Here is a 13,667-nt window from a genome sequence, read left to right as displayed (position 1 = left end):
TAAAATCATGGGGGTGGAGGTGAGAAAAAGTGTCTACTCACTATCCACAAATGTGGGAAATGGAGGAAGAGATCTGCGTATCTGTAAAAAGACAAAGAATACCTATCACATGTTGTTTTCTGGTTCCTGTGATTGCTGTATCTTCTTCCTACCCACACAAATATCAAATACATTAAATGTTTTCTGATTGCTGTATCTGCTTGCTATTAATTAGAGGTGGGAATATTTGGCCACCTCACAATCCGATTACGATTCAAAAGCTATGATTCAATTAAAAATAGATTATTGATGCATCTTTGATTTATGTATATTGATGCAGTTTTACATTGTTTCACTAAATAAGTGTTTATCACTTGCAACTTAAAAAAAACAGCGCATTTGTAATAAGGAACAGTTAAATTAATTCCCACGTTTATTAAATTGATTAAAATGTGTGCAAAACTGGAACATCCATCCATCCATCCATTTTCTACCGCTTGTCCCTAAGTGCCTTAAAACAAAGCAGCTGGTCGGATCTCTCGGTGAGGTGGTTTGCTGCAGTCAGCCAAATTTTAGAACTGTCTGCATTAAATAAACCGATTATCGATTATTGACGTTGTGGAGAGGCGGGGCCGGCAGTCCGACAGAGAGGCAGGGCACACCAGAGCCCGCTCCAAGATGGCGGCGAGGAGGCGTGGACGGCGAGCGAGCAGCGAGGCGAAGCGCGCCGAGATCGACGCCGCAATTATCACCAGGTGCGTGGAGCGCTCAGCTGGGCACAATTTAATAATCCTCGTGAGCTGTATAAGAGGGCGGCAGCCGCGGACGTGAAAAGGAGAGGCGGAGATAAGAGAAGGAGCCAGAGAGAGGCGGATGCAGAGCGAGAGCGAAAGAGACCGCAAGGAAGACGACGACGCACACAGCTAAGAAGCGGGAGCGGAGAAGCGAGCAGGAGAAGAACGGAACGGCTGAAAAGCAACCCGTAAGAGACTTTCTTGTCAAAAAATAAAGAAGTCTAAACCTGCCCGCAAGATGTCATTCCTTGGTGGTCCTTGGAACCCGCACGACAGTACGCAACTGTCACAGACGTTTACTAATCGCTTCTATAATCCTGCATGTCCAAATTGCGATGCATCCAAAAATCGATTATTTCCTCCTCCTCTCCTTGGTATCCGCACAAATATATTGTATATTAAGTTAAAGTACCAATGATTGTCACACACACACTAGGTGTGGCGAAATTATTCTCTGCATTTTACCCATCACTCTTGATCACCCCCTGGAAGGTGAGGGGAGCAGTGGGCAGCAGCGGTGGCCACGCCCGGGAATCATTTTTGGTGATTTAACCCCCAATTCCAACCCTTGATGCTGAGTGCAAAGCAGGGAGGTAATGGGTCCCATTTCTATAGTCTTTGGTATGACTCCGCCCGGGTTCGAACTCACAACCTACCGATCTCAGGGCGGACACTCTAACCACTAAAACATTGTTTCCTGTAATTGCTGTATTTCCTTGCTATCCACACAAAGGTAAAATACATTAAATACTGTTTAGTTACTGGACTTTTGTGGTCGTCACAGATTGACCATAACAAAGACCATGTTCAAAAATAAGGTTGTCCATACGTGCACTTGGCACAAGGACACCCTGGGCCTTATTTTGATGATCGACTCTGTGGTCGTGTTGTCGGACATGGGGACCCATGTCTGGGACACTTGGGTGAAGAGAAGGGTGGAGCCGTCAACCAATCACCACTTGGTGGTGAGTTGGCTCCAATGGTGGGGGAGGATGCCAGTCAGACCTGGCAGCCCCAAACATAATGTGAGTGTCTGCTAGGAACGTCTGGCGCAGTGTCCCGTTGGAAGGAGTTCCACCAATTCCCACCTGTGGGAAAGCGTTGGCCTTATATATGAGTACAAGTGGGCCATGTGCCTCTTTTATTGAGGCGGCCGATCGTAGCTGTGGCCCTTACGCAAGGTGTTTGGTGCCCCCTCAGAATCCACCGGTGGACACCAGCGCTGAGGTATGTTGTCAAGCTTGAAAAAGGAGTCCTATTAGGCATTTTAGACTTCTGACAGGTACCAAAAGGCCAAGCAGTGCGTGGCATTGGTGGTTGCCGAGGCAAGACTCGGAACTGGGAGGACTTTGGCGTAGCCAAGGAGAACGACTTCCAGACGGCTTCGAAGAGATTCTAGACAACCATGCGCCGTCTCAGGTAGGGAAAGCAATTAACTGTCAACACAGTGTATAGTGTTGATGGTGTGCAACAGTATATTGACCTACACTGATTTGGTTTTAGTATTTCTAATGCTGGTGTACGGGCACTCACTTCCTGGACTGATGGCTGCTGTGAAGAAGGCTGAACCTGATGTGACTGATGTGGTGGATGTTGATTCTGTTGGTGATACTGCTGTTGGTGTGCTAGTTTTGGCTGCATGTATGGGTGAGGTTGCTTTGTGACATCCCTCAGTTGTGATGGGCGGCCTTGGTGGTGATGGTTGTTGCTTTGGGGCTGATGTTCAGGATGTTGTTGGGAAAGGGGGACTTTGACGGACTCGTCGCTCAGTGGACTGCAAGAGTCCGGATCACACAGTGAGGCATGGTGTGATGGAGACCTTAATGCTGACTGGGAGAAGGACTGAGGAGACGACTGTAGCAAGGAAACAATGAAAAGAAACAGACCGGTAAGTTAGAATAAACACATTGAATCAAAGACTAGAACAAACACTGAGTGCAATCAATCAAGGACCATGTTGACTGATCAATAAAAATGTGTAGTTATATAACAGTTCAATAACAGATTGGAGAGTTTCATAAACAAAAATAGAATACTCGCTGAGAACCAATATGGATACAGAGCTAATATTTCAACTTCGATGGCTTTAATCGAAATAACAGAAGAAATTACCACTGCAATAGATGGTAAAAATGTGCAGCAGCAATGTTTATGGATCTGACTAAAGCATATGACACAATTAATCACAATATTTTAATTAAAAAATTAGAATGGTATGACATTAGAGGGTTGGTCTTAAACTGGATTAGAAGCTACTTAACTAACAGGAAACAATACGTAAAGCTAAGCCAACAAACGTCTACAACACTGAATATATCCTGTGGCGTACCACAGGGATCAATACTGGGACCAAAATTGTTCAATCTTTATATAAATGACATCTGTAAAGTTACAAAAGACTTAAAATTAGTATTATTCGCGGACGATACATCAGTGATTAGTTCAGGAGAGAAGACTCAAACGCTAATACAAACAATAACAGAAGAAATTAACAATTTAAAAAGATGGTTTGACAAAAACAGACTATCTTTAAACTTCAGTAAAACTAAAATAATGCTAATCGGTAACAGTAGAAGAGAAAGTCAAACACAATTACAAATAAACGTAATAGAAATTGAAACAGTAAATGAAACCGAATTTGTAGGTATAATGATTGATGATAAAATGGACTGGAAATCTCATATAAACAATATACAACATAAGGTGGCAAGAAACACATCGATAATGATTGAAGCTAAAAATGAATTGGACCAAAAATCACTTCATATTCTCTACTGCTTGCTAGTGTTACCATATCTGAGTTATTGTGCAGAAATATGGGGAAATAACTACAAAAGTACACTTCATTCATTAACGGTGTTACAAAAAAGATCAGTTAAAATAATACACAATGTTGGTTATAGAGAACATTCAAACCCTTTATGTGTTGAATCGAAAATACTGAAATTCCACAATATAGTGAATTTGCAAACAGCTAAAATCATGCACAAAGCAAACTATAACCTGCTACTGAAGAACGTACAACAGTTATTCTCAGCAAAAGAGAAGAAATATAACCTTAGAGAAAAATTTAATTTAAAACATTTGTATGCACGTACAACACTTAAGACCTTTAGTATATCAGTATGTGGAATTAATTTATGAAATGGATTAAGCAAAGAAATCAAACAATGTACTAATATGACCCAATTCAAGAAACTATTCAAACTTAAAGTGTTTACAAATTACAAAGAAGTGGAACCATGATAGGTTATCTCAGCTGATTTTAAGTGAGAGGCAGGGTACAACCAGAACAGACCAGAACCACAGACCTGACAAAAAAGCTACCAATATTCACACTCACAGTTACAGTTTATCGGGAGTTTTTATCGATCTGGCACACGATACATGTTTTTAGACTGTGGGCGGAAACCTCAGTACCCACAGAGAGCCCACATGCGCAGCGGGACAGCACATTCAGTAGGACCAAACCTTAGTCACGTAACAATGCTCACTATAAACAGTAAGTCTGGTAAGCATGAATGATAAGGTTCACACTCACGTTGCCTGCCATCATCTGTAGTGACTTGACTTCCTCTGTGGGGCTGATTTCCTGCCTCATCACCCAAATGGGCTCCACTGGCTGGTCAGGAGTGTAAGGGGACCGCACAGTCTTGGTCTTAACCTCCTCAATTGCCTCCCTGATGTCTCTTATCACAAGGCTGATGGTGTCTCCGGATACCTCTGCATTCGGACCTACCTCATCCCTGGTCCAACCTGACCTGCTCTGTCCAGGGGATGAGTGCTTGGTCCGTGTATCTGCTTGTCTAGGTGCATTCCAAAAACTTTTCTGAATAGGGCTATGATTAGCACTGCCCCCCTCTCCATCAGACTGGGCATCATAGTGGTGCAGCCGGCAGCCAACAGAGCTGTCCACATGGGGGGGATGGGAACCTCGGTCCCTGGAGCGCCTTGGTGCATAATGGGTGCCTTTGGTAGGCGAGACTTTTTGTACATTCTCCTGTTTATGGGTGGTAAATAGCTCATTGGGGGGCTCCTTCTGGGCCTCATATGGCTTAGTCACTTGACAAGACTGAATGTGAGGTTCTCTGAGTACCTCAGAATAAGATGCATTAAGGGGTTCTGGAAAAGACTTGAGATGGCAATTTGTCTCTGACTCCTTAACAGGCTGCAGATAAGACTTTTGGTGGGATTCTGTGTAAAAGTCTGCATAGGTTTTGGGGTAATATTCAGAGGGCGATTCGGAGCACTCGTCTTCATCTTCAGGCAGCAGATCATTGTCTGGCAGAGGGCTCATATTAGCATCCTCACTAAAGTGGTCCAGCATTGGGAAAAATGGAGCATCAGGAGATGATGGCGGAGTTGGGGACTGTAGTGGGGGTGGGCTGTGGAGAGGTCCATCGTTATTGAGAGAAGCAGCACTTTCTGTGTCGGAGCATAGATCAGTGATTTCAAATCCCTGAGCTTCAACATCAAGAACCTCATCAATGATTTCTTCTTGATTTTCTACATCCTTGTCTGTATTTTCTTCATCCTTCACTGACTGCACGTTGTCATGGCTGAAATCCGAGTAATCTGTGGTTGGTTGATGATCTCCTCCATTTAATGACGGCTCTGGCTTTTCATCCTCCTTAACTTCCTTCACGTCATCTTCACAGACCACATCAATATCCTGGAAATTCTGTTGCAGGTCAAGATGTACTGCCTCTGATGAGAGGTGGGTAGGGGTGACCACAGCAACAGGAGTCTGATAGGGAGATCCTCTGCCCTGTATTTGGTCCTTTGGAGATATATCTGTCATGTCTTCCTCTGTAATGTCTGCAGGACCTTCCCTTGGTTCTGCAACTGATAATGTTTGCAGTATCTCTTTGTTTGCAGGCTTCGGTTTGTGAGCTCTGAGCCTTGGATTTGGGTCACCACGGCGGCGGTAACGGTTAACAGCAGCGCGAGGCTGTTGGACAGGACGTTGATCACTTTCTTGACTTTCATTAAAAGGGACCACCTCTGGTACAGTACCAGAATACTGACCCTGGTTTTGGCTTAGTCCATTTACTGATGACTGACGATTGCGTTGATGTGGTGGATTACGAGCTGCGTGTGGGTGGTGTTGATGAGACAATTGTTGATGATGATGATGATGATGATGGTGGGAACTCAACTCTCCATCTTGACTAAGCATCTGACACGGTCTCCAGGTTCGGCGTATAGGAGGGTCTCCCGGCACTGATCCATTGTCCTGCCTGGACCGCTGAGGAACCGAGGCTGCTGGGCGTTCCTTGCCTACTTCCCCAGTCCACCCTTCCGGATACTTATGGCTCATTTTATTGTGTTGATGTGACTCCAATCTTTAGAACTCAGCCTGCAGATTCATAAACAGAAAAGACAAAGAAGTTATCACAAACTGCCCAAGAAAAGGTTTAAAAGTGACCTGCCGATCACGTAACAGGTGGTGCCTGTTTTTGTGTATTTGGGATCTGCATAAGTCCCGAAAATGTGAACTGAAACTAGCGGAGATATTTATAAAACAATCTTGCCTTTCTACATACTTCCTCCAAACGAACCATTTGGATTTTGCACAATCTGTGACATTTTCCCCGTCTGTGACGTCAGCGGATTATCCATATATGGATGACGGCGGAACACGCTGTCGAAATGGAGGCACGTATATAAAACGGCGCATCCTGAAGAGAGGGTCAGAAATCAGCTGTAAAACATTCTGTAAAACATAATCGTTGCAAAACGTTGAACACAGAACCACCATTACATGTTATGTAGACCACAAGGAAGTGTTTTAAATGTAGAAAAATAATCAAATGACCCCTCTGTTAACTAATAATAGGACTTTAAAAATCGAGCTTGAAGTGGACGGGAAGCCCATTCAGCAACTTTAAAACACCTCGTCACCACGCGTGCAGCTGAGTTTTGTTATAATTGTAGATTTCTAATATTCTTTTTGGAATACCAGAGAGCAGGGCATTATCACCTCCATGCTGGCCTGAGAGAGAAATGGGAAAAACTCTGACTATGTTCTTAATATAATACAAGTAAAAGAGACGTGTATATCGCATCATGCATTATAATTCGCTAATTACATCCAAGCAGTCAAGTATTTGCTGCACGAGGGAGCGTGTAGATCTGCCCCCACAAGCCCAGAGAGTAAGCCAGTGGCAATTGCACTAAGACTGCAGCTTCCCCTGCGATGAAAACATAGACACACATGTACTCTCTCATAAAATGTCACTTTTAATTGAGGTCATGTGTACCATGTTGCTTCTGTTGGCCCTCAAATACACAAAAAAGTCAGCAAAATCTCTCAGACTCCAATGTTAAATGTCAGCTCTGGAAACCTCCAAAACACCAAAATTCACATGCTCTAACTCGCTCAACCTCGGTTATTTTTCCACTTATCGGAACATTCCCCAAAGCTCACGGTATGTTCGAAAAGTCTAGATCTCAAAGCGTCTGGCCACAATCCGACTTCGTTCGGCATGAAGTTTTTCAACAAATCATGCGGAAAATGCTGTGTCGTTGTTTAATGGCCACTACATCTAATTGAAATAAAGTATTTTGAAAACACGTGACAGTCCCTTCACTCATGTGTCTGAGTCTGGTATCTGTACAGTGACGTAACTAAAAGTTCAATGGGCACACAACATAGACAGACAACAGGGCCACCCCCAGTAGAAAAATCATAGTTTTTTCAATATGCAGTGGTGTCGAGCAAGTTTGCTAGCATACTTGTGAGAATGTTAGCATGCTAGCATTTCTTGCTACATTTTTTTCCTCTAATTCCACAGCCATACACCTTAAAGTAATGAAACTTGGTATGTTACATATGCTAACTCTAAGCATGCTAATGTTAGCATGCTGGTTAACATCTTCAGCAAATTTTACATTTATTTTTCTAATTCCACAGCCACCTTAGTCATATAACTTGATACGTGACACATGCTAACGTTTTAAACTAGATTTGCAACCATTTACACCAGTCATATAACTTGGTATGTGACACTTGTTAAAGGAACCATATGTAATAATTCCATGTCAAGTCATCATTATTGATTGAGACTTTTATTAGTAGGTTGCACTAATAAAAGTCTCAATCAATAATGGCCCTGATATGTCAAAAAGCATTAATAAATCATGTTCTTTTCGAATACCTTTATGACTGATAACGAAATTAGATTTAAAGCCCCGAAATCTTGTTATTGTTTTCATTTCGATGTCCCGCCCTCAACCGTTTGACCAATTAGAAAGTCCGTGAGTATGTTACATCCCAGTTACGCACTGCCCTCTTCGACTGGCTACTGCCACTGGTTCAGATCTAAAATCTAAAAGGCGTCGTTACGATTCTCAACTTATTTATGACAAAACCAGGAACAAAACAAGGATTTGTATCGGGGATGCCTTTGAAAGATGGAGACGATTGAAGGCGGAGAAGATTTTTCATCTGACGCCAAACTTGCTAATTTCCTCCTTAATAGGTAAGTCAGGCATTTACGTTTTCTTATTACTTGTAATAAATGGAAATGGACATTTCATATGTAAACTATAATGTCCAATACAATCTATGATCTTGTTTAACAAAGCTAGTATGTTCGTGCAACGAATGCTTAGTGTGATGGTGCTTCGCTCCTAGTGTACTGCTTAGCATGCTAGACTGGTCAATGACACATCGACATATAGGCTAACGGGGGAAATATATGCCCGTTAGCCTATATGTCGATGTGTATTCAAACTGACAGGGCATAATATATTTTCGACAAATAAAACTAGTGGATATGGGTAGTGTCAGTGCCTATTTCGTTCTCAATATGCTGATACGCTGAGGAAATGGGTTCCAACATTAGCACGGCTGTCATCATGGTAATGTGAAACGTATGGAGATAGCCAAATAACATGATAAAATAATTCCTCATTCTATTGGCATACCTTCGTAAAATGTCTCCTTTTTAGTTTTGGGCGATTAGGCTGCAAAGCATGCTCTACTTATTTTTACCTGTATAACCATTGCTAGCGTTGGTTGTAGTTTGTTTTAGTCTTTGTTTTCTGATAGCACTGACCATAACCATATGATTGCCATTTATTGTGATATTGTACGCAGGCATGACGTACTTCTTCCTGAAAATAGCCTAATTTCTGTGTAAAATGTGTTGGTTAGAGATTTGTTATTGACAAAACGCTTGTCTACTCAACTATTGTAGTCCCAGCAACTCAACCCCTAGTACAGGGGTCGGCGACCCGCGGCTCCGGAGCTGGCCGCATGTGGCTCTTTGACCACTCTGATGCGGCTCAGCTGCATACTTGCTGACCCTCCCGATTTTTCCGGGAGCCTCCCGGATTTCAGTGCCTCTCCCGGAAATCTCCCGGGGCAAATATTCTCAGATTTTCACCCGGGCAACAATATTGAGGGCGTGCCGTGATGGCACTGCCTTAATAAGCGTCCTCTACAACCTGTCGTCGTGTCCGCTTTTTCACCATACTATCTGAGTGCCGGCCCAGTCACATGTTGTATGCGGCCTCTGCTTACACACGCAAGTGACTGCAAGGCATACTTGGTCAACAGCCATACAGGTCACACTGAGGGTGGACATATAAACAACTTTAACACTCTTACTATTATGCGCCACACTGTGAACCCACACCAAACAAGAATGACAAACACATTTCGGGAGAACATCCGCACCGTAACACAACATAAACACAACAGAACAAATACCCAGAATCCCATGCATCCCTAACTCTTCCGGGGTGCATGGGATTCTGGGTATTTGTTCTGTTGTGTTTATGTTGTGTTACGTTGCGGATGTTCTACCGAAATGTGTTTGTCATTCTTGTTTGGTGTGGGTTCACAGTGTGGCGCATATTAGTAAGAGTGTTAAAAGTTGTTTATACGGCCACCCTCAGTGTGACCTGTATGGCTGTTGACCAAGTATGCCTTGCAGTCACTCATGTGTGTCTGCAGAAGCCTAATATAACATGTAACTGGACTGGCACGCTGTATGTACAGGTTGTAGAGCACGCCCTTATTATTGTTGTTTGGGTGAAAATCAGCAGACATTCGAGAGAATAGTTGCCCTGAAATTCGGGAGTCTCCCGGAAAAATCGGGAGGGTTGGCAAGTATGACGCTGTCAAGCGGCATTCATATAAAACTTGCGGGCTGCACTAACATTACATTTTCATATTAAGGTGCGGGCCGCGTGTCTGAGACCCCTGGTTTATACATAGCACAAAGCAAAAAAAAAGTTTATATGCAGTGTTATTTCATTTTAAATTTCAAAAGAGTTTTGTGGCTCCCATTATTTTCTTTAATTTGTGAAACGGGTCAAAATGGCTCTTTGAGTGGTAAAGGTTGCCGACCCCTGCCCTAGTAAGAGGCAGTGGAAGTTTGAAGTTCCTTAGAGTAGCCTAATCGATCGAGCTGGATTCGGCTGCGTATCTGGCAACCTGCAGTACCATTTCTGGCCACATTATTACATATGGTACTTTAACTGTTAGAATAATAACTTTAGCATGCTAACATTAGCATGCTAACTTTTTCAGCAAATTTTACACTTTTTTCTTTAATTCCGCAGCCATACACCTAAGAGTCATATAACTTGGTATGTGACAATTGCTAACAGTTAGCATGCTAACTTTATGAGCTAATTTTACACTTTTTTGTCTAATTCCGCAGCCCTACACTTTAGAGTCATATAGCTTTTTTTGTGACACATGCTAACTGTTAGCATGCTGAATACAGTGAGCCCTATTTCCAGTCATTAAAAATATTTGTTTCAGTGGGTGGAGAGCAAGACAGCTCGCTTACACACACAGCAACCACAGACGGCCTCCCTATTCGCGACTCGCCAGTAAAAAGTGCGCCGCAAAGTAACAAAAATTAGGTGGAAAACAAGATGATTACAAAGCCAAATATCCTATTGTGGTAATATTCCAGCTTCAAATTAGATGGGGAACACACGCCTATCAACACGGACGAACGGGCAAGAATGCCGTGATCGATTCATGGTAATAAGCACAAAGACATAGTCCGGCCTCGTTTTTCCAACTACTAATCACATACAGAAAAAGGAGTGCATTGAATTGTTTCTTTGTTTATTTATTTAGGTAATATAACAAATTATTTACCTTTCAATTACAGTACAATGGTAAACAATTCTACATCAATGATAAATAAAAGTGTATATCCATTTATATGGTTACTTGCATTATTATTGTATATTAAGGTTACAGAACATTATCCTCAATTAATAGTTTTTATTGGTTATTTCTTCAGTTCAAAAGCATGGTGTAGACAAAGGCTTATAAGTCTGTCTGCATAAAGCCATATATTTTAAAGTAGATTGTTGCATATTGTTCTAATGTGTGGCACCTTGAAAAAAGAATATGTTGATTGAAAGTCTAAAAGTAACATGTCTTCCTTCACTCGTTATTTTCACAGTTGTATGCATTTTTACGTATAAAATATAAATATCGCAGTTTGAATCGCAATCGAAATTTTGGAAGTAGAGAAACAGGTCTGTTGTATTGTATTGTGCAGCCCTAATGGTGAAATCAAAGACACATACACAGGTAGAACATGCAAACTAGGGTTAAGTGTACAACTATATTATAAGTTTCCTTGAAATTTTTGAATGATGAAATCTACAGTGTATTATGTGGTCAGCTGTGTCTTTAAGTAACATAAATAAATAAAATAGTAGGGACTCCTTGCCAGAAGAAGACATTGATAATTTAGGCTCGAAGTGAAGTGACTGCAATGAAGATATGAACATTGGTCTTGGAGCATTCGGTGTGACAATGCTATCAAAACAGAAGCCATCAACCATCAGAATTTAAGTGCTGGACTGAACTGTCGTGCTTATATTCTTCCATTTGAATTCATTCAATGACCTAATCTAAACTCCACACATGAAGCTAAGACTGACAGTAGAAGACCTTCTTGCTGTGAAGCAGCATCCAAACCACTAATTCAGTAAGTTACGTTTTCAAGGAAATCTCCACAAGGAAGCTAATACTAAATCCCTGGGGAATTATACGGATGCTCGGTGCACTCTCTTCTACTTCCACGCACCCAGCAGCAGCTGGCAGAGCAGAGAAGACAAAAGGTCAAGAGGGGACAGAGTGGGAGGACAAGTAGAGATATTTCTCTGATGTAAGATTAGACTCGACACAGAGCGATGGATAAGCCACTGATCTGAATAATAACTGTACTGGGAGGTACATGGCTACATTTGATACTGATGAAATGTGACGTGGCTATCAGGGTATCTATCAGTTATAGACCTAGCCATGTATCGCATTGAGAGAGAAGACTCACAACATCAACTTACTGAAGAAGGAAACCCAAAGGACAAACTGTGCAAACTGATAGCAGGAAAGAAAACAACCACCAAAAATGGGCTTGCAAATAGAGGTGCCCTAATACAACCATTTTAATACAATACCAATTTTGGAGCCCTAAGTATTGGCCGATACTAGGGCTGGGCCATATGGACCAAAACTGATACCACTGTATTTTTTGTCAGAATACAGGTATACGGTTTATACCGGTATCTCTTCTCTGGCAGAGGTAATGATCCTTCTACAGGTTCACATACGGAAACACTGTTACGACTTTCCCTTCCTCTATTCAATCAAGTTTGATATCTTCTTGGTGCAACACCAGAGCTTAGGACCTCACAAAACTAAACACGATTAATCAAAATCGAATTGACTTCGGAGTTTTTATTAATGCTGTAAACAACCGCAGGAGGCTGAGGTTGTTTGTTTAAATTGAACAGCCATGTTCCCCAATCAGAATTGTTTAGCCTAGCGTTTGTTTGTCTCTCGTTTCAAACAGAAAGTAAGACGTCTGACTTTGTGCACCGTACCCGAGCGTGTTTATTTAACAGTGCAATAACTGAACAGCGTGACCCCTCTTTTCAGTCATTCACAATCTTTGTCTTGGCACAGACTCGAGCGGGATGCCGCCGCCAACACACTCACAGTACAGACAGCCAGGAGGACAAACATAAGATTATAAGCCCAAAGTTACCGTTGTGGAAACATTTCAGCTTCAAATAGGATGAGCGATAGGAGCCTGTCAACACGGACGAACGAGCGAAAATGTCGCCGTTATTGTGTGATAGCAATAAAGAAAAAGACATCGTGCAACCTCATTTTTCCAACTGGGAAAAAAATGCACTTTAAGATGTTCAGTATTTATAGGGTTACAAAAATGAGTACATTTAATTTTTGTTTATGTATTTATTTAGGATAACAACCGTCCAATTACAGTACAATAGTAAACAATCCAACAGTAATGACGAATACAAGTTTATTATATCCTTTTAAGTGGTTACTTGCATTATTATTATATATTATGATTGCATTACCTTATCATAACTGTATAGTTTTTATTATTTCTTCAGTTTAAGAATATGATTTAAACAAAAGCTTTGAGTCTGTCTGCATAAAGCCAAATATTTTTTGAAGTAAATGATTGCATATTGTTCTAATTTGTGGCACCTTGAGACAAGAATATGCTGTCAGTCTAATAGTAACATGTCTTTCTTCACTTGTTATTTTCGCAGTTTTATATATAAAATATAAAAATCCCAAATCAAATCGCAGTTGCAATTTTGGAGAGAAAAATTTGCAATTAGGTTTTTTCTCAAAATCGTGCAGCCTTGTCACAAACTATTCAATCTCTACCGTGCTGATTTGTTTATCAGAGTCTATGAGCATGAACTGATGTAGCCTACTTGGATGAGACACGAAACGCCTTCGAACAAAAAGCAAACAGTCCAGTTGCGATCGATTGAATGCCCTGAGAATACACAATGACCTGGATGAAAGACAACATCTATAGACATTTATCAGAGAGATTTAGACCTTTTTTAAACTAGAAA

General features: G+C 41.6%; 1 protein-coding gene across 1 annotated transcript in view; it reads right to left on the bottom strand.

The window, feature by feature from the left end:
* LOC133638710 (amyloid-beta A4 precursor protein-binding family A member 1-like) overlaps positions 1-13,667 on the bottom strand; it is a 50,850-nt gene that overhangs the window by 24,932 nt on the left and 12,251 nt on the right. The window contains exons 2-4 of the mRNA XM_062031581.1: positions 4,315-6,132; positions 2,307-2,627; positions 42-81 (exon numbers count right to left, since the gene is read on the bottom strand). Coding sequence (XP_061887565.1) covers positions 42-81; positions 2,307-2,627; positions 4,315-6,093 — 2,140 coding nt within the window. The 5' untranslated portion in view covers positions 6,094-6,132. The remainder of the gene's footprint in view (positions 1-41; positions 82-2,306; positions 2,628-4,314; positions 6,133-13,667) is intronic.

This window comes from Entelurus aequoreus, linkage group LG21 (genome assembly GCF_033978785.1).
Source record: "Entelurus aequoreus isolate RoL-2023_Sb linkage group LG21, RoL_Eaeq_v1.1, whole genome shotgun sequence".
NCBI classification, from domain to species: domain Eukaryota; kingdom Metazoa; phylum Chordata; class Actinopteri; order Syngnathiformes; family Syngnathidae; genus Entelurus; species Entelurus aequoreus.
The sequence above is the reverse complement of the archived record's forward strand: the minus strand, read 5'-3'. Positions and strand labels throughout refer to the sequence as shown.